The following is a 17,379-nucleotide window of genomic DNA, read 5'->3' as shown; positions in this document are numbered from 1 at the left end:
CTACACTGCAACGAGTGCAAGCACGACAAAGTAGTACTCACTCGTTCATAGTCCTGGCACGTCGTGACAGGTCCCTGCAGGACAAGCATTTTACATTCGTTGAGAAATGGATCAGTCCTCTACCTCGCGGACGTCAACCTCCAACCCAACTCCGCCATTGTTCGACAGGGTGCCGGTAACCGGCGGCTCGAAGCAGGCGGGCATATCGCAAGCTGATTCGGAGTCTGCAGGTCAAGGCTCTGGAGTGTATGTTGCCGGCGGATTGTTGACGCAAAACAAAGCGCCGACGACTAAAGGAACCAAACCAACTCCTGCAAAGCTGCCGCCTCGCAAGGTATTTTCGATCCAGATTGGAACAGAATTGTTCCGACTGTCGGGAGCGTCAATTTCCTCCGATGGTGAGTGTGGATCGTCATGTTTCCGGTCGTTATGTGGTGCCTGAGCTAAAGATTCCCTGAGCACCGTCATATTTCTCACGTTTCTTCGAGGAGCAGCTTCGGCAGGATGAGAGTGGGAAAAATGTGCGGACCTTGTATATTGACCGGGACCCCGAGACATTCCGCGACATATGCCTCCATCTCCAGGGTATGACTTATTCATGTAGCAAGCTGTCCATTCTCGTTCTTTGGCTGATCTGACGTAGGCTATCATGTAATCCCAAGGAATAGTGCGCATTTTATCAAGCTCTTCGCTGATGCGCAGTTTTATGCCTGTATGTCCCTGCTAGGACATGTGCTACTACTGTTCTGTTCATGACCGAACTGCATGACCTAACTGTTGAACAGTACCGCGGCTGTTTTCAAAACTAGTCGATGGCGACATCCACATGCAAATTGGTGACCGGCACTTTCAAATCCCCCGCCAATTGTTTTCAGGGCCTGGTGACTCGCCCAACTTTTTCTCCTTTGGCTTCGGTGTGCAGCTTGCCACACCACCTGATGTGACGTCCGGAGGGTTGGATCAACTACATCTCCTTCGACCACCACCAATTGAACCTCCAGCCGTACCGCATCGCTCAGCAGAGGTCTTTTCTCAGTTGCTGCACCTTCTTCGAGGGTATCCAGTCCGCGTTCAGGATGGACAGCACCGAGAAGAGCTCCTCCGTGACGCTCGTTACTTCCATCTACGTGGACTGGAACAGAGATTGATAGCACACGATATCAGCTACAATCCGGAGACGGGCCACCACGAAATCACGATTAAACTCCAAGATATCAAGCCGTCAGGAATTCGGATCGTCGCCGACGCAGATGGTCCGGAGAACAGAGCAAATGTTTTCTACTCACGACCGTTTGTGGATCACGATGCCTACGAGCTGATCGTTGAGATTGGCGAGCAAAGCACAGTCCTGGATCTCAACACTATGAGAGGCAGCTTTCATGGCACGACGAAAGCTAGGATTCTCAGCCTCATACAAACAATCATAGAAAACCATGGCCAGTCCAAGATCTCGACCCACGATTCTAGGGTTGCTGACCAACCTGGAAGTCCGAAGCCTCAGGTCAACATTGAAGACGTCAAGGTGCGCGTCGATGAAGACACATACATCGTGCTGGACGGGGCGCAATATGTCTTTATCTCGGCTGAGTTGGATGCTGATCACCAGAACAGCCCAAGCCTTGAATCGTCGGCTTATCGGGCTGGCACCAAGCGCAAACGAACTGAAGATTCTCCGCTAGAGCATAAAGCTAGGGAGAAGTGGACAATCCGAAAAGGGCAGTGGCGACTGTATGTTCAAACCGAGACGAGACATCCGGCGGGACACGTGGAAGTGATCTTTCACGCGGTCAAATTGGATGCCTATTCCTCACAACGGGCGCGAAATCTCGGCCGACGGTTTCTTTCATGACTGCTGTTGGCAACATGTCTTTGCATTTGCGAAGCAGGCAGCGAGTGTGTCTTTGCTTTGAGACATAGTTACGGCAACTTGGACCAGTGATTTCGTTGGTTCGTTTCTTCTGTGTTTGGCCGCTTCGGCCGTATGTTTGAACATGCCGGCGGGAAATCTGGGTTACCTACGGAACAACGTTCAGCCTAGCCCGAAAGCTTCGAAATATATCTACCAATCACAAGGGCCGTTTCGGCCGAGGTGTGTCCAATGGCAGGCCGTCTATTCTTTGTTGTTCGGCTCGTCCCAGCCCGTCGGATCCGAGGCTCTGATCAGAGTACCCATGCTCCAAGGTCGCACCCGCACGTTTTTTCGAGGACGGAGTACATTTATTAGAGTATCGTAGAGCCACGATAGAAGTCATTTCAAAATGGTCTGGCCGTATTGATCCTATCTTCATTTGATACTGTCGCCATAGTTGACTCAAGAACACACGGCTTGCAACAGCAATCATCATCTTCTCCCTAGATTGATAGCACAATGGCGAACATCAACACAAAGGTTACTCTATACTGGTGGGTAATTCAGTTTGTTCTCACCCAACTGGCGAATTGCCTCTCGGTTGACAACGAAATAACAGGCTCAATGAGTCCCGCGCCCAGAGAATTCTGTGGCTGCTGGAGGAGCTTCAGGTCCCTTACGAGCTCAAATGCTTCAAACGGCAGAGAAACATGTTTGCGCCTCCCGAGCTCAGAAACGTACATCCACTCGGCAAGTCACCGGTGATTACCGTTGAGCGTCCCGGGCAGGCGAACCCGCTTGTTCTAGCCGAGTCGGGAGCCATCATCGAGTATCTCCTGCAGCACTTTGGAGGCGCCGAGAAAGGTCTCGTGCCGCCCCAGTATGTCGAGGGCGGCGAGACGCTCGGGGAAGAGACTGCGACCTGGATTCGGCACCGTTATTACATGCATTATGCAGAGGGTAGCTTGATGCCACAGCTGCTAGTGTGGCTGATCATGAACAGTCCGTGCATTCCTCTCATTCTATCTTTTTCTCATCAGACCAAAAACTGATATCAAATGGTTCTTGAACAGACATCAAAAACGCACGCGTCCCCTTCTTCATCAGACCCATCATCCGCATGATCACGGATCGAATTGATCAGCTGTATCTGAACCCGACATTCGAAACGCATTTGTCGTTCTTGGAGGAACAAATCAAGACCTCACCCGGCGGCCCAGATCGAGGCGGTCTCTGCGGAGAGAGCTTCACCGCGGCCGATATCATTATGAGTTACCCGATCATTGCGGCTGCGGACCGAGGACTCTTTTCGAAAGACAAGTATCCTCAACTCCACGCGTACGCGGGCAGATTGAAGGCTGCAGAGGGATACCAAAAGGCTGTTGCGAAGGTAGAGGCAGAGGGGAAATCAAAGGCGTCCCTTTGATTAATGTTTAGTACAATGTGTTCCCGATATTCTGCTCTTTCGAGTATTAGAGAGTGTAAATAGGTAGTACATCCCTGTGTTAACATACCCTCTTCTCACATCTGATTTCACTCCTTTCCTCCTTTAGCAGTGCCTGCTCACGAGGCCTTGGCTCAAAGTATTCGACCTGTTAGGGATTGATCTCCGGCTCCTCGAGCAACTCCCTCGTCAGCTTGGAGCACTACGCAAGGTCGCGAATCACAGACTGTTTGAGGGCAATCCTTTGATCTCCTTATTGTTCCTCTTCAGCGGTTCCTTCCCGAATCTGGAGGGGCACGATAGATATACTCATTCAATCCCTCACATTGAGAACTGCATACATATCTTGCTTCCTTTGTGAAGAACGTAGAAGTGGTACCTCCTGCTCGCTTCGGAGATCTTCGCAGAGGGAAAAGGATGTGTAAGAGTACTCGATCCCTAATGTGAGGGTTTCGAATGGGGGTGTCCCCAGATACAGAGGGAATCGCTGAAGAGAAGAAAGAGGGACAACCCAAAGGATTAAAATAATCTGTGGCTTTATGGCTTAGTGTTTACTACATAGTTCTGAGCAGATATGGTGAGCACTGAGGAACTGCTCCGTGGGCAGGAACTTAGAAGGAACACCGGAGAGGCCGTGCTCTTTCGGCCATCGCGGACCCGCTCTGCCTAAAATCGCCAAGCTGCCAAAGAAGATTTGATCAGCATTGAACCAATCACAGGAAATGTGTCATGTGACCTGGTGAGATCGCTCTTCAACATCGCAACTGCCGTCTACATCATCTGTCCGTTGATCGATAGTCCCACACCACATACAACAATGGCTGGCCCAAGCAAATGTATGTTCTGCCAAGTAGAGAGTCGAGGTTGATCTGCGCTAACAATTCAACTACAGCTCTGGTGCTGGACCCAGCACTGCAGAAGTACTATGGTATTGTCCATTCATCCTACCCGCTCATGCTCGTCCCAGCGTCGTCGACCTTTCCTGAGGCGGTCAACTGACAATCCGTCCTTCTCTTAGAGCTCAACGCGACTCGGTACAAATACTTCCGTTGGACGCCGCGCACTGCGTGGATTACGCTCGTCTACGGCGCCATTGTCCCGACACTGATTGGCATCGTGGGATACAAATATGATGTATGCCTTTAGTGTCGCTCTGTTTGTTCTTTAAGACTGTGGAAGTTGACTTGTGGGGTGACAGGGAAAATTCGATTTCCGAGGGAAGCGACGGGGTGATACCATTTCGGAGTGGTGATTGTGGTCTCCTTTAGGAGGTTCCATGTAAGGCGAGGCTGCAGTCGGAATCCCAGGGATGAATATCATGTTCTACCGGCCGAGATTCGGCCGCGTTACGACAATTTAGAGCCCGTGGTTTGTCCCATCGACTGCTGCTCCCATACTACCATCTCCATGTGTATATATGGAAACACTGATTTTGTCGTGCATTGTTCCGTCGCGCCTAAACTCCATTCCCAAGACAATCATTCCGGTAATCAAGTAATTGTACAGCATATTCATCAGAACCAGTCGAGTAAATCACCATATTTTGTTTTACCCATGAGCAACAAACCAAATCACCAACAATTTCCATACAGTTTCAGTACGGACCCCGTCTTCTCCCGTATCCGCCGCCCTCTGGTAACCTCTCGCCTCTCCTCCAATCGCCGCTAGGGATCCCATTCCCAGACCCGCGAGATGGTCCATGCCCTCGCCGTCCCCCAAACCCATTCTCCCTCGGTGGTCCAAACGCCCTCATGCCACCACCGATAACCGCATTCGGGCCAGCGCGCTGGCCATACACAGGCGGGGCAACCGACCCGTCCTCGAGCGGGGGGAGAATCGCACAATCGACAAAGTCACCGATGACGAAGCGCGCGTCAGCAAGGGTTTTGTCCGCATCGTCCCCAGCGGCTTGATAGTTGCGTCTTGACCCTGGGGCGCTGCCATTGCCGTCATTATTACTAGTATTATTGTCCCCATTCCCACCAGATGTCTCCTCGCCAATCACCACGCTCCCAATGTCCTTACTCAGATATCGTCCGCTGCGTCCGTCGACCGTCGCGCCACGCGTGTCGGGATAGATCAGGCGGAAGCAGAGCCGCGTGCCGACGGGCGGGTCCGGTAACTGCGAGGGTAACGCGCTGGCCAGCAGCCGCGACAGCTCGCGCAAAGTGCATGACTTCCAAGTGTAGATCTCAAGGTGCGGCGGGAGCGGCGGATTAGGATCGCCCGGCCGGGGAATCGGGAAGTCGGAGAGCTGATGGTAGGAATTTTGTCGGTAGAAGAGCTTCAAGTGGAAAGGTGTCGTTGTTTGGCGGTCGATTGTGTTTTTGGAGTCGGCCATCGTGGCTGCGGTCGACGGACTGTGTTTGCGCTGTGTCGCTCTGCTGGAGCGCGGTATTTAATACTATGCTGTGATAGGATTAAATTATTGAAAGCGCTCTGGGGATTTGCAAAAGTTGTTGGTTGTAGCCTGGAGCCCGGACTCTGATGGACGATCTCATGTGTTGTTGATTGTCGCAGGTTCTGGAGTTTCAGTTCAGTTCGGAGCTCGCAACATCTTCACCCGACCTTCACGTCACTTTCTTCTCAACACCACCATCCCCACGCGACACGTGCAATACCGGGAACCAATATCGGCTACTCGCGCTACGAACTGACACATTCTGCAAGTCGAGTCCACACCGCAACCATGGACTTTGCGTCTTTGATGGCCAAGGAGATATCCAAGGCCAAAGCAGCTACTACACCCGCCACATCAAGCAGCGGAGATGGCAATCCCTCAGAGGAAAAGAAATACGTCCGACGCGCCGAACTCGAAGCAGCACGTCTAAAGCAATACCAAGAAGAACAGGAACGCCTGCGCCGCGAGCGCGAAGAAAAACTCCTCCAAAAACGCAAACTGGAGAAGGAAGAAGCGGAGCGCAAACGACAACGCGAAGAAAAGCGACGACGCCTGGCAGAGGAATCGCGAAAGCGACGGGAAGCGGAGGAAGAGGCCGCGGAGCGTGAACGGCGACGAAGACTGGGCCTCCCCGAATTGCCACCGTCACGGACACCATCGGAAGACCCAGAGAAGCAACAAGACGGCGGCGAGGAAGACATCTCCGACGACGAACTCATCTCCAAGCTGCGCGGACTGGGCGAACCCGCGCGGCTGTTTGGTGAGAGCCACGAAGCGCGCTTGCGGCGATACCGACGCCTCCTCCGAAAATCCAAGGAGCAGAAACAACTCTCCAAGGGTCCGATCCCGACCACGCTGGAGCTCGTGCCGGAAGCGGAGATGAAGGTTCCGAAGAAGCTACCCAAGGAACCCGAAGCCCGAAAGTTCATCTACCGGCAGTTGGCATCGTTCTTCACGATGGTGCTTGAGGAGTGGGAGATCATGCTGGACAAGCGCGACCTCGCGGTCAAGGAGAGCCGACAAGGGCGGCAGGCGTACACTGCCATGGTGCAGGCACGCGAGAGCATGAAGCCGCTTTTCGCGCTGTTCGAGCGCGGCGATGTCGAGGAGGCGATCCTCGAGGGGATCGTGGAAATTGTGCATTGCGCCCAGGAGAGACGCTACGTCGATGCCAGTGATGCATATTTGCGGTTGAGTATTGGCAAGGCGTAAGTTGCCGAATCCTCTTTTCAACCAAAGATTGGTTTTTTTTTTTCTTCTTTTGCAGGTACTGACTGGCTGAATTGCAGCGCCTGGCCCATTGGTGTCACCATGGTTGGTATCCACGAGCGATCAGCCCGCGAAAAGCTGCACAAGGGTGACCGAACCGCACACATAATGGCCGATGAAGTCACCCGCAAATATCTGCAGGCCATCAAGCGGTCTTTGACGTTTGCGCAGGTGCGATGGCCCCCGGACGATCAATTACAGTTGATGGGATGATTTCTGCTTCCTGATCATAGACTTCTTCGATCCAAATCAATCGTATATGATACATCTGAATGCATGACTGTATACCAAGATATCAAAAGCAGATGCGCCACCCGATGGGTTTCTGTACAGGAAAATGATATCTACATGATCTAATCCAAACGCACCCGTAGTCATGAATCACTCGAGAAGATATTGACGAACGTGTTCCACCATTTGCGCATAATCCACGAAGACCCAACCTGGTGATCGGGGCTTCTCTTGGTCCCGTTCATGGTGTTGGCCTCATCATCAGACTGACATATTTTCTTGACCGGTCCGCCATGGCCATCGATGCCATTCAGCAAGGCATCCTGACCTCCAGTCGGCGTCCCTGCCGGCCTCTTGGGAGTGGAAGCCCCGCTGGATGTCTGCTCCCGGTCCGTGTCCATCAAAGTGCTTGCAACGTGGACGCAGCCACCGTACGCATAACGGATTAGCGAATCGCCCGTCAGACTGCCAATGACAAACACGCCGGGAGCAACCTCGAGGTCCTCCATCGCCTTATTGCGCAGGGTCCTTGGCGTTACCATCCCATTGTCTAATTCTCCGGCACCATCAAGGACTTCGGCGCGCAACGACGGGTGAAGGTAGTCCAGAGTTCCACGTCGGCCGACGGTGTATGCGAGTCCACATACACGGCGGACGATGGTCGTGCCATTCTCATCCGGAAGCCGGAGAGTGACGGTGCCTTCGCCATTGCGGATTGCGACGTCGATGACTTCGCAGTTTGCAAGTCCCTCGTACACTTCATCCCAGTTGCGACTTTTCAGAAAGGGTGTGGACGCAAACTTTCTCGTCTTTGCATGCGCACTCGCGCCTGGGGAGGACATGGCGGCGCGCTTCATCAGGCGATAGACGCCCGCATACTCTGGATAAGCCTGCTGATGACCGCTACGCAATGGAGAAGGTCTGTTGTCTGGGTCCCAGCGGAAGAGATGCAAGATGGGCTGGTCCGGCGGCGTCGAGATAATGACATCTGCCGCCGTGAAGCCGGATCCGATGACCAAGAGCGGTGCCCCAGACGTGCTGCGACCAGGAAGCTGCGTTAAGGGTAGCAAGAGCGGCGGAGGCCGGATGATATGGGAGAAAATACCGGTAGCTAGGACCAATCGCTTGCAGCTAATGCCATGAGAATGGATATAGAATCCATCTTCTGTGCGCTCGATGCCCTCGACTCTTGCTCCGTTATGAAACACATCTTTGATTCCAACTTCCGCCGGGTAGTCGCGCAGGTAGTCGGCCAAATCACGTCGCGAGGGACGGGTGAAAGGGGCCAATTCTACTTTTTTGACCTTCCGGTAGTGGTCTGCAAATGTGTATCCCGGTAGCGACAGCAGCCCGGCGTAGCTCAAGGTCTGAATATCCCAGCTCACACGAGCGGGATCCTCCACCGCCCAGAGACCTCCGGGAGTTGGTGCATCTCCCAAGACGAGGTGCGGAATCTTGAGATGGGGGTTGTATTCCCATCGCAAATTTGTGACATCTCCGAGGTCATCGGTGTCGCCATTGGGCCGCAAAAGAGTGTCCAGCAGGACATTCACGGGCAGCGCCTGGGTCACATAGGACATGCGAGAAGCAGCAAAATGGTGCGTCAAGGCATCGAGATCGGACCGAAGCAGGCACGGCGCATTTACCAACTTCGCATGGAGAAAAGAGTCCGGATGCGGAGTTTCCGAACTATAAAACGGGACGTGGCCATGAAGGATATAGGACAGGACCATCGCGGAAGGGCCATTTCCTGTTGATAAAGGACCAGCTGGTGGGCATTCTGGTCTGAACTCCCATTGGAAGCGGATGGCGACATACCGATAATGATGGTGTCAATCTCGGTCTCCGCGGCGGAGAGCGGAGAACGGTGGAGGGAGCACGACATGCGTCGGAAGCGTCCAGCGGGCCTAGCACATGATCATATAGTAGTTTTGATCAAAGACATGGCCCTGGAGATCAATTTTGACCACAATCCGACTGAGAAGTCCCGTCAGAGCCCACGAAGAGCATGATCGGGAACAAAATGCGCGAGGCGCCAGGACAGTATCGGCGGGGAAGCCCCTCCAGAATAGTGTATCATTACTAATCCTTTGAACCTTCAATATTTCCTTGCTGGTTAACGGTTAACGCGGTTAGGACGCTAAATTTTACGAGAGCAAGTCGGCCGGCGACTGCGATCAATCCATGGTTGAGCAGAATCTCAGTTTTGCAGCGGCGAAAGTCAAGATCCCCGCGTGCAATCTTGCAGCAGGATTTTGGAGGCACTCCAATCAGATTAGGGTTGGCTTACTATTTAGGGTTTAGGGCAGGCCATGAACGGATTACGCAAGCTCTGCCCTAAAGCTAACCTAACCATAGCAACTTGCAACTCTGAAACCCCCAATCCTCCATGGTCAACGGCTCGGGACAAGTGATTCAGTTATTTTTCGAGGATACCGAAGAATTCCCCTGCATGATCGTCCGCGAACGTTGTGTTTTCCCCGTGCGCTTTGTCCGGCCCTCTTCGCCATGCTCCCGACAGCTGTAGACAAACATGTACCATCTTGCCAAGTCGTTGTATCTCTATGCTACCAGTAAGGAGGGTTCGTACTTCCATGCTTCTCCGCTTTCCGTCAGAGATCCGGCGCTGATGTGGGGATCCTGCAGAATACTCCGTCCTCCTTCTCGGACTCGACAATGCCGGCAAAACCACGCTCCTTTCGCAGATCAAAGCGATCTATCTCCCGCCCTCGGATGGCGCGCCGACACCCCCAATCGGTCGTACCGTACCCACCGTCGGCCAGAACGTGGCCACTATCCCGTTGCCGGATATGTACCTGAAGATCTGGGACGTTGGGGGCCAGATGAGCATGCGCGGTCTCTGGCAGAGCTACTACGCCAGCTGTCACGCCATCATGTTCGTAGTGGACAGCACGGACGTTGGCGAGGGAGGACTTGAGGACGACATGGCGAGCGGAGCGATCCTATCGAATGGCGACGATGGCACCGGCAGCCATCATCGCGGCCGGCTCGACGAGTGTCGGCAGGTCCTCGAGTCGGTGCTACAGAATGCGGACGTCGCAGGCGTGCCGATTCTGGTACTTGCCAACAAGCAGGACCGCGAGGACTGTGTCGAGGTCGTCCGGATCAAGGAAGGGTTCGTGCGGCAGGTGTTTGAGGGCGAGAAGGGCGGCGGCGTCCGCGACAGCCGCGTCTTACCGATCAGTGCGCTACATGGGAACGGAGTCCGCGAGGCTGTCGAATGGGTGCGAAGTCGCGTCAAGTGGAACAAGGAGAGTCGCCCCCCTGTAATGCGATAATGATTGTATGATTGACCTGATTTTGCTCTTTTGTATCATTTTGCATCCTGCGGTTTTGTCTGACTCTAAGATACCAGTTTAATTCGGATATAGGACATGATAGAACAAGCTGCAAATATTCCGTTTAGACGAACTATTCTGGGAGCGAAGTGCTCTTCTTGGACTCTCTATGACGTCAGGCATGGAGACGCCAGCGATCTAGGGCCAGCTCAAACAAGGCGCTCCGGGCCACCCACAGCCAGACCAGTGCAGAGCAATTCTGCTCGTGGTAGAAAAATATGGTTGGATTGATGAAGTCAGAGAAGTCAGATTGACGTCATGTCATCCATCTCATCCAGCGCATTTTCGGGGTTCCTCGTTCTTAAAACATAGAGAGTAAGCGGCGAGCTAGCCTCGACCACTGTCGATAGCATTGTACATCTTGATCACTGTTTCCCGCTCAAGATCTAAAGATTCGGAAATTGTTCGAGGCCCGAAGATACCCAATTGTATTTGCTTTTTCAAGACCAGATTGAATCACCATGGCCGGCCGCAGCAATCTCAACGTCGACAGCATTGGCCACCAGTCCTTCAAGCCCGAACCTCCTCGCGATCCGCCTGCGACACATCACCAGGCTAGTGGAGCTCCAAAGGTCTGTACATAGTACCCCTGGCCAAAATCACCTTGATGGGAATCTGATCCTTGCTTCCGCTTCCAACAGCATCAACTAGGCGTGCAAGCCAAACCAAATGACCAGGTCCCCGTATTCCATGCACAGAAATTGCCTCCGGGCACAGCGCCCAAGGAGAGTACCTACCGCCCGAACCCCGTAAACACGGTGCCATCGCAGGCGGACAACGACAACGTCCTGCGTAGCCACGGCAAGGAGAGCACCTACACGCACCCCAACGACACGCTCGGTGGCGCGACCTCGGCGGACGTGCACACGGGCCTCGGCAAGCCGCTCAGCGGCCAGACGAACAGCGAGATCCGGCGAGACGGCCACGAGCGGCGCAAACGGGACGGGTCCGGGTACGAAGGGGTCGGCGCCACCGGCCATCCCAAACATCAGGAGGGCTCCATTGGCGATTCGCAGTTAGTTGATCCGCATCAGAATGCCAGCCAGCGCGGTTTGGACCGTGAGAAGGCCCGCGGTGGTCAGCATGGCGATAAGGGTATTCTGGGGGCGGAGGATCATGTGCCCGAGAGTGCCACCACGGTGGCCAGCGAGAGGCCTGGATAGCTGGATTGACGCTCGGAACACTTATGTTGCGAAAATCCTATGAATTGATGTGCATAAACTCGTGTATTTTTATGCTTGAATCTAATTAAAACAATGTACGCGGTTATCAACTCACTGGGTATCATAAAACTGTCAAACCCAACACAAGCCATGTACCCAAAAAAAAAAAAAAAAAAAAAAAAAAGGGAAATCATGACCGTGCCCTAAGCCGTTCTCGTGTACTCCGCGTCATGTTCCCCTCGGTTGCTGCGGCAGCATCCGGATGGGGAACTGGCTTTTTGGGCCAACTTCGAGCAATGTCGATGTTTTCCCGCGGGAACACCAATTCCAAAAACACATACAATAGGTAGTCAATGATCACACAGAGGCAGAACAGTTTCCCAGCCCAGATCCCGCATCCATAGTACCGCTTGAGCCGATCGATCAGAGCAAAGCTCCTGGTTCTCCCGCGCACGGCATCCCAGCCAGCGCCTGGGTAGTGTCCATAGAACTCCAGCTCGCTGATGGCGCCGGTGATGCCGTTGTACACGCGCTCCGTCCGTCGTGCGACGTCGGCCCACGAGTACATCATCCGGACTTGATCGTGGAACCGTTCCGTGCGGATCTTGTTGGCGCGCAACGCCGCAATGGCTTTCGATGTCGCAAGAACCAGGTCGTCTTCCTCAGGTTTGGCATACGTTGTCATGTGTTGCGGTAGTACCTCGGGAATCCCTCCGACGCGCGTGCACACCACATAGAGACCACAGCTGGCCGCTTCTACAAGCACCGTCCCAAAGGCTTCCGTTAGGGTGGGATGTAGATAGATATGCCCTCGGACCATGACGTCTCGGACTTCCTCGTGCTTCACGGGACCCAGCATTTCCACCTTGTCTTGGAGAACGTTCCGTTCCAGCATTTGCTCCAGGTCAATGGCCTTTGGACCCGAACCACCGATGATGAACCGCACATTCGGGTGCGTCTTTAGAATGCGGGGGATCACGGCGATTAACAGATCAATGCCTTTGTTGTAGAACAAACGTGAAATGACCACGATAGTGATAGTGTCGTCGGGACCGATCACTCGCGGCGCTGGTCGTAACTCTTGCCCGTTCGACCCATTGGAAGGGTACGAGAGCGGTCTGAAGTTTTCCGCAACAACCGCATTCGGGATGACTGACACCATCAGCGGGTCCAGGGATGCACGAAGGACAGTGTTCTCCTTGCTGAAACAAACCGTCAGTTTTAATTCGGTCTGCTCTCGGACTTCTCTCACGTACCATGTATGGCTGACGCAGATGACATGGTCCACATCACTCAGCGTAAACTTGAGCAACTTGTTCGTCAAGATCGAAGCCGCATCGGCGAAACCAAACAGCGAATGGTCCGTGAACACGGTGCGCAAGCCCATCGTGCGCGCATGCAGGATTGCTTCATGGCAGAAGTTACTCAAACTAGCATGCCCATGTACGATCTGGATCTGTTCTCTGATTACGATGTTGCGGAAAATCGGAAAAAACGAGAAAACTGTGGGCATAGTCGCCTCGCGGAAGATGACCAAGAACGGCACATGGTACACCTTGAGCCCGTTGGTGAGATATCGAACTCCGGTACGACCTTTGTACGCATGAGTGATGATGATGACCTTGTGTCCCCGGTCGATGAGTTTCTGCAGGGGAGGGCTTATCAGAACCGGACCATTCAAACGATTCGAGCCGCGGAAACTTACGGTCGATAGTTGATAGATGTGACTCTCCACCCCGCCTGCAAGCGAGAATCGTCAACAGGGTGTTCGCATACCAAACGAGCCACTGGGATACACACCTGGCTGGGGGAAGAAGAAGTCACTGACCATCCTGTGACGGTTAGTCTCAGCTGCCTCTCCATCAGTCAGTCTACCTTACGCAATGTTGTACGGCATTTTGAGCCGTCATGACGAGCAAACTCGCTCCTTTCTCGAGCGCACAAGATATACGAATGACGGCAGCTCCATTCCACGACTGCTTCCAAGCTGCGCGGTACTGAATCACGCATGATGCTGATGTTAGGCGGATCTAAAGGCGGTGACATGATTCTTCCGGCAATATTTTTCCATGATTCATGAATCATTTTCTCGACAGAAAAAGTCACTGCAATCAATACAGAATGAGAAAACAAGGCTGCTCTGTGACTCAAACAATCACGATAACCTTGTATCAATAGGAATAAAGCGATCAAGAGGCCATCTGAATAGGACACGTTTATTGTTGCAGTTGAGCCTGTCTACGTGGCTTGTGTTGTCAACTGGTTCGACTCTCACTATTAATCCTCCATTGTAACTCTCCTCGTCCACGTCCCATTCTCTTCGACTCTGCCGTGACGTTCTCATGAGATGGTCCCATCCAAGATATTCCCTGCCGCGTGTTTGAATCGAAAGCGATCTCGACACTCGGATCTGTTCACCGTCGCCACTGCTCGCCCCCGGCCTTGAGCCGGTCAATCCCCATTGATGCCTGCGAGAGGAGTGAATGATCGAAAACCTCGAAGCCTCAAGAGTCATGGATCTGTCCTATTCCTTCTCCGAGCCGCGCGCCAGCGATGGATCTTGTCGCATTCCCTCCAGTCGACGGCGATCAACGCCCCAGTCGAAAGCGAGAAAGCGGAAGGCGGTCAGGCCAATTCTGCCGGTCAAGTCGAAAATATTCCACCGGTCCAAGGTCAGAAAAGTACGAATTGTCCCTCATCGCCCGAGAACAACGACTCGGTTATCGGTGAAATCGGAGCGCAGAAAGCGACTTCGACGTCGATTGAGCCTGCAAAATTCGTCGATTTTCACCGAGCTTTCGGAAGGCCTGCGGAACCTTCATATCTGAACCGCGTGGCCAGCCCAGACACGTCGCTCGAGCAGTCTATAACTACTATGGGCAAAAAACGCAAGCATGCGCAAGCGCAGGACGCGGACGATGCCGCTGCTGAAAGGCCAAACAAGCACGCCAAGATATTTTCCAAGTTTGAGAAGTCAAAGAAAGTTTCTCAGCTGGTCGCTGCAAAGCAGAAGTCCAAGAAGCCAGCCGAGGAACACAAGCCTGAGGGGACGTCCGCCCCAGTCGTTGCGCAGGGATTAGAGCCTCTTCCGCAGCCAGCACCGGCTCCAGATTCAACGGAGAAGCCATCATACTCGGTTCTGCCCGATTGGCTAACTAAACCCATCACGGAGACAACCTCAGACGCGCAACAAAAGACATTTCGACACCTCGTAAAAGATCCCGAATTATTGGCGCGATTGGAGCGAAACGGCTACACATCACCTTCTGCAGTTCAGGCGGCTGTGATACCGCTTCTAATGAACAAACGCCATGGGGACGTGTGCGTGTCGGCGTCGACGGGATCGGGCAAGACCCTTTCGTACGTGCTGCCACTGCTAGAATTACTGGAAAAGCTTGAATGGCCGCAACTGCGCGCCGTAATTGTTGTGCCGACCCGGGAGCTGGTGAAGCAAGTCTGGGCAGTGTTTGACCAAGTTGGCGGCGGAAAGCTGCGAATCGGGACCGCCGTTGGAAACGAAGCGCTGCGAGATGAACAGCGCAAGCTGATGAAACTGCACGCAGTTTATGATCCAGAGGCGTACGAAAAGCAGCAGAAAAAGGTCATGACAGCAGAGGAGTGGGCCCGATTCGGCCTGCTGGACTACTTTGCGGAATGCGAGACGACTCGTGATCTACCGCCAGGCTACGTGAATGAGCCCTATCACAATGTGGACGTCTTAATCTGTACGCCCGGTCGTCTTGTCGACCACATTCGGTTGACTCGTGGGTTTTCTCTCCGAAACGTGCAGTACCTTGTGGTTGATGAAGCCGACCGCCTTCTTAACGAGAGTTTCCAGGAGTGGGTCAGCGTGGTGATGAAATCCTTGGATGAACGCAAGGATCCGGCGTCCCTCGGGCCGGGCGGGAATTTTCTTGCAAGCATTGGGCACCAAGTGGAGATTCCTGAAGTGCGAAAGGTCATTCTCAGCGCGACTCTGACGACGGACTTGACCAAGCTCCAGTCGCTACGCCTCAACAACCCCAGGTTGGTCAAGACGGGTTCAGAGACGGAGCAAGCAGGCGAGTCCGAGCCGGCTCAATCTGGCGAGCGATTCGTACTGCCCGACAAACTCAAAGAACACGCGGTGCGGATAAAGGACGCGTCGCAGAAACCACTGCAGCTTCTGCAACTATTGCTTGACGAGATCAAGGTTGATGGGCACGAAGGCTCCATCGCACAGCAGAAAGATCCCGACCATGGCCGCGCGGACGATTCGGAATCATCCGACTCGGCGTCGGAGTCCGAGTCCGATCACAGTTCGGATTACAGCAGCTCGTCTGGTGACAGCGGTCCTTCCGAGTCAGACGCCAGCTCAGGCTCCGACTCCGACTCCGACTCCGACTCCGATTCAGACTCGAGTGCAGAGGCCTCATCGTCGGGCGAGTCTGAGTCCGCGTCCGACTCCGAACAGAGCACCGCTCTTGTGTTCAAGGAACCCGCACGCAACACCGTGCTCGTCTTCACTCGGTCCTCCGAATCCGCCGCGCGTCTCAGCCGCGTGTTACAGCTCATGCAGCACTCGTCCGGACTCAAAGGCCGCATCGGCACGCTCATCAAGTCGCACGGCTCGTCCGCGTCGCGGCGCACCCTACGCGACTACCGCCGGGGGCGGCTCTCCATCATCATTGCGACGGATCGGGCCGCGCGGGGTCTCGATCTACGGTCCCTCCGCCACGTGGTCAACTACGACATGCCGACCAGCACGACCACGTACGTGCACCGGGTTGGGCGCACGGCCCGGGCGGGCCAGGATGGGTCCGCATGGACGTTTGTGCAGCACCGCGAAGGCCGCTGGTTTGCGCGCGAAATCATCGGGCGCTCCTCTTCCTCCGCTGGGAAGAAGAAGGAGCAAGGCGAGGGTGCGACCGCGACCATCGTGCGCGCGGGGTCGGTGCAGAACGTCACGTTGGCCAAGCCATCGCGGGCGATGTGCGAGGACTACGAGACTGCTTTGGCTGCATTGGCGGAGGAGGTCAACAACCCTCATTAATCTGTACCATGACGACAGTTCCCTTTTACGCTGATGCATTGGGAGGTGGTTTTTTTTTTTTTTTTTTTTTTTTCATCGGCTGCAATCATTGAGCATGGAATGGAATAGGTAGCATGTGATCATGATCTAGATGAGTCAACTATGTCCGAAAGATACCTATAATTCACATCATCCTAATACGCTCAGAATCTTTATCCCTCAATCCGTAGACAAACGCTTTTTGGCGATGAAGAACAAGTCCGAGTAATTTCGACACCAACTGGGCCACGATTCATATATCATTTCGAAGCAATCGCATACCAGAACCGCTGATCGTCTAGTTGGTTATGGCGCCAGACTGTAATGTGAACCACGCGATCTGGATGTCGTCGGTTCGATTCCGACTCAGCGGATTAATTTTTTTCTCTTTTTCTCTTCCGCAACCCACCTGGCCAAGCTGGTTGCTGAAAGCCATCTGAAACTGGAAGTGCCCTGGTGTGGAGCCTTCGGAGATTTTTTTTTTCTTTTTCTTTTTTTATCCAGTTTTTAGCGGATTGGCAGATCCATGTGGCTGCTCAGGGTGTTCCCCAGGCTCCACTGACACTCTGTGCTTATCCGTGTCCCGGACGACCCGACCTGACAGACTAAAATG

The 17,379-nt window shown here is 53.8% G+C and overlaps 10 protein-coding genes and 1 non-coding gene across 11 annotated transcripts; 8 read left to right on the top strand and 3 right to left on the bottom strand.

The window, feature by feature from the left end:
* Positions 1-106: 106 nt before the first annotated feature.
* On the top strand, positions 107-1,849 carry VTN31DRAFT_1481 (uncharacterized protein; the record flags this gene model as incomplete). The annotated part of the gene is made up of 4 exons (XM_069401543.1): positions 107-398; positions 460-585; positions 644-712; positions 786-1,849. 4 exons carry the CDS (start codon positions 107-109, stop codon positions 1,847-1,849), a joined length of 1,551 nt encoding a protein of 516 aa, XP_069264337.1.
* Positions 1,850-2,368: 519 nt separating this feature from the next.
* On the top strand, positions 2,369-3,275 carry VTN31DRAFT_1480 (uncharacterized protein; the record flags this gene model as incomplete). Its single annotated transcript, XM_069401542.1, has 3 exons — positions 2,369-2,403; positions 2,469-2,851; positions 2,923-3,275. 3 exons carry the CDS (start codon positions 2,369-2,371, stop codon positions 3,273-3,275), a joined length of 771 nt encoding a protein of 256 aa, XP_069264336.1.
* An 835-nt stretch (positions 3,276-4,110) lies between these two features.
* Positions 4,111-4,545, top strand: VTN31DRAFT_1479 (uncharacterized protein; the record flags this gene model as incomplete). Its single annotated transcript, XM_069401540.1, has 4 exons — positions 4,111-4,129; positions 4,186-4,221; positions 4,312-4,427; positions 4,492-4,545. The coding sequence occupies 4 exons, from the start codon at positions 4,111-4,113 to the stop codon at positions 4,543-4,545; spliced, it is 225 nt and encodes a 74-aa protein (XP_069264335.1).
* A 342-nt stretch (positions 4,546-4,887) lies between these two features.
* On the bottom strand, positions 4,888-5,634 carry VTN31DRAFT_1478 (uncharacterized protein; the record flags this gene model as incomplete). The annotated part of the gene is made up of 1 exon (XM_069401539.1): positions 4,888-5,634. One exon carries the CDS (start codon positions 5,632-5,634, stop codon positions 4,888-4,890), a length of 747 nt encoding a protein of 248 aa, XP_069264334.1.
* A 348-nt stretch (positions 5,635-5,982) lies between these two features.
* VTN31DRAFT_1477 (uncharacterized protein) lies at positions 5,983-7,176 on the top strand (the record flags this gene model as incomplete). The annotated part of the gene is made up of 2 exons (XM_069401538.1): positions 5,983-6,902; positions 6,984-7,176. 2 exons carry the CDS (start codon positions 5,983-5,985, stop codon positions 7,174-7,176), a joined length of 1,113 nt encoding a protein of 370 aa, XP_069264333.1.
* A 161-nt stretch (positions 7,177-7,337) lies between these two features.
* On the bottom strand, positions 7,338-9,079 carry VTN31DRAFT_1476 (uncharacterized protein; the record flags this gene model as incomplete). Its single annotated transcript, XM_069401537.1, has 2 exons — positions 7,338-8,944; positions 9,013-9,079. 2 exons carry the CDS (start codon positions 9,077-9,079, stop codon positions 7,338-7,340), a joined length of 1,674 nt encoding a protein of 557 aa, XP_069264332.1.
* A 648-nt stretch (positions 9,080-9,727) lies between these two features.
* Positions 9,728-10,493, top strand: VTN31DRAFT_1475 (uncharacterized protein; the record flags this gene model as incomplete). The annotated part of the gene is made up of 2 exons (XM_069401536.1): positions 9,728-9,776; positions 9,841-10,493. 2 exons carry the CDS (start codon positions 9,728-9,730, stop codon positions 10,491-10,493), a joined length of 702 nt encoding a protein of 233 aa, XP_069264331.1.
* A 521-nt stretch (positions 10,494-11,014) lies between these two features.
* VTN31DRAFT_1474 (uncharacterized protein) lies at positions 11,015-11,716 on the top strand (the record flags this gene model as incomplete). The annotated part of the gene is made up of 2 exons (XM_069401535.1): positions 11,015-11,125; positions 11,195-11,716. 2 exons carry the CDS (start codon positions 11,015-11,017, stop codon positions 11,714-11,716), a joined length of 633 nt encoding a protein of 210 aa, XP_069264330.1.
* Positions 11,717-11,906: 190 nt separating this feature from the next.
* VTN31DRAFT_1473 (uncharacterized protein) lies at positions 11,907-13,613 on the bottom strand (the record flags this gene model as incomplete). Its single annotated transcript, XM_069401534.1, has 5 exons — positions 11,907-12,918; positions 12,973-13,361; positions 13,422-13,456; positions 13,517-13,548; positions 13,597-13,613. 5 exons carry the CDS (start codon positions 13,611-13,613, stop codon positions 11,907-11,909), a joined length of 1,485 nt encoding a protein of 494 aa, XP_069264329.1.
* A 567-nt stretch (positions 13,614-14,180) lies between these two features.
* VTN31DRAFT_1472 (uncharacterized protein) lies at positions 14,181-16,748 on the top strand (the record flags this gene model as incomplete). The annotated part of the gene is made up of 1 exon (XM_069401533.1): positions 14,181-16,748. One exon carries the CDS (start codon positions 14,181-14,183, stop codon positions 16,746-16,748), a length of 2,568 nt encoding a protein of 855 aa, XP_069264328.1.
* A 305-nt stretch (positions 16,749-17,053) lies between these two features.
* VTN31DRAFT_t14 lies at positions 17,054-17,140 on the top strand. The gene has a single exon. It is a non-coding gene; the product is annotated as a tRNA-Tyr (tRNA).
* The last annotated feature ends 239 nt before the right edge of the window (positions 17,141-17,379 follow it).

The sequence above is a fragment of the Thermomyces dupontii genome (assembly GCF_041956625.1).
Source record: "Thermomyces dupontii strain NRRL 2155 unplaced genomic scaffold VTN31scaffold_1, whole genome shotgun sequence".
In the NCBI taxonomy this organism is placed as follows: Eukaryota; Fungi; Ascomycota; class Eurotiomycetes; order Eurotiales; family Trichocomaceae; genus Thermomyces; species Thermomyces dupontii.
The sequence above is the reverse complement of the archived record's forward strand: the minus strand, read 5'-3'. Positions and strand labels throughout refer to the sequence as shown.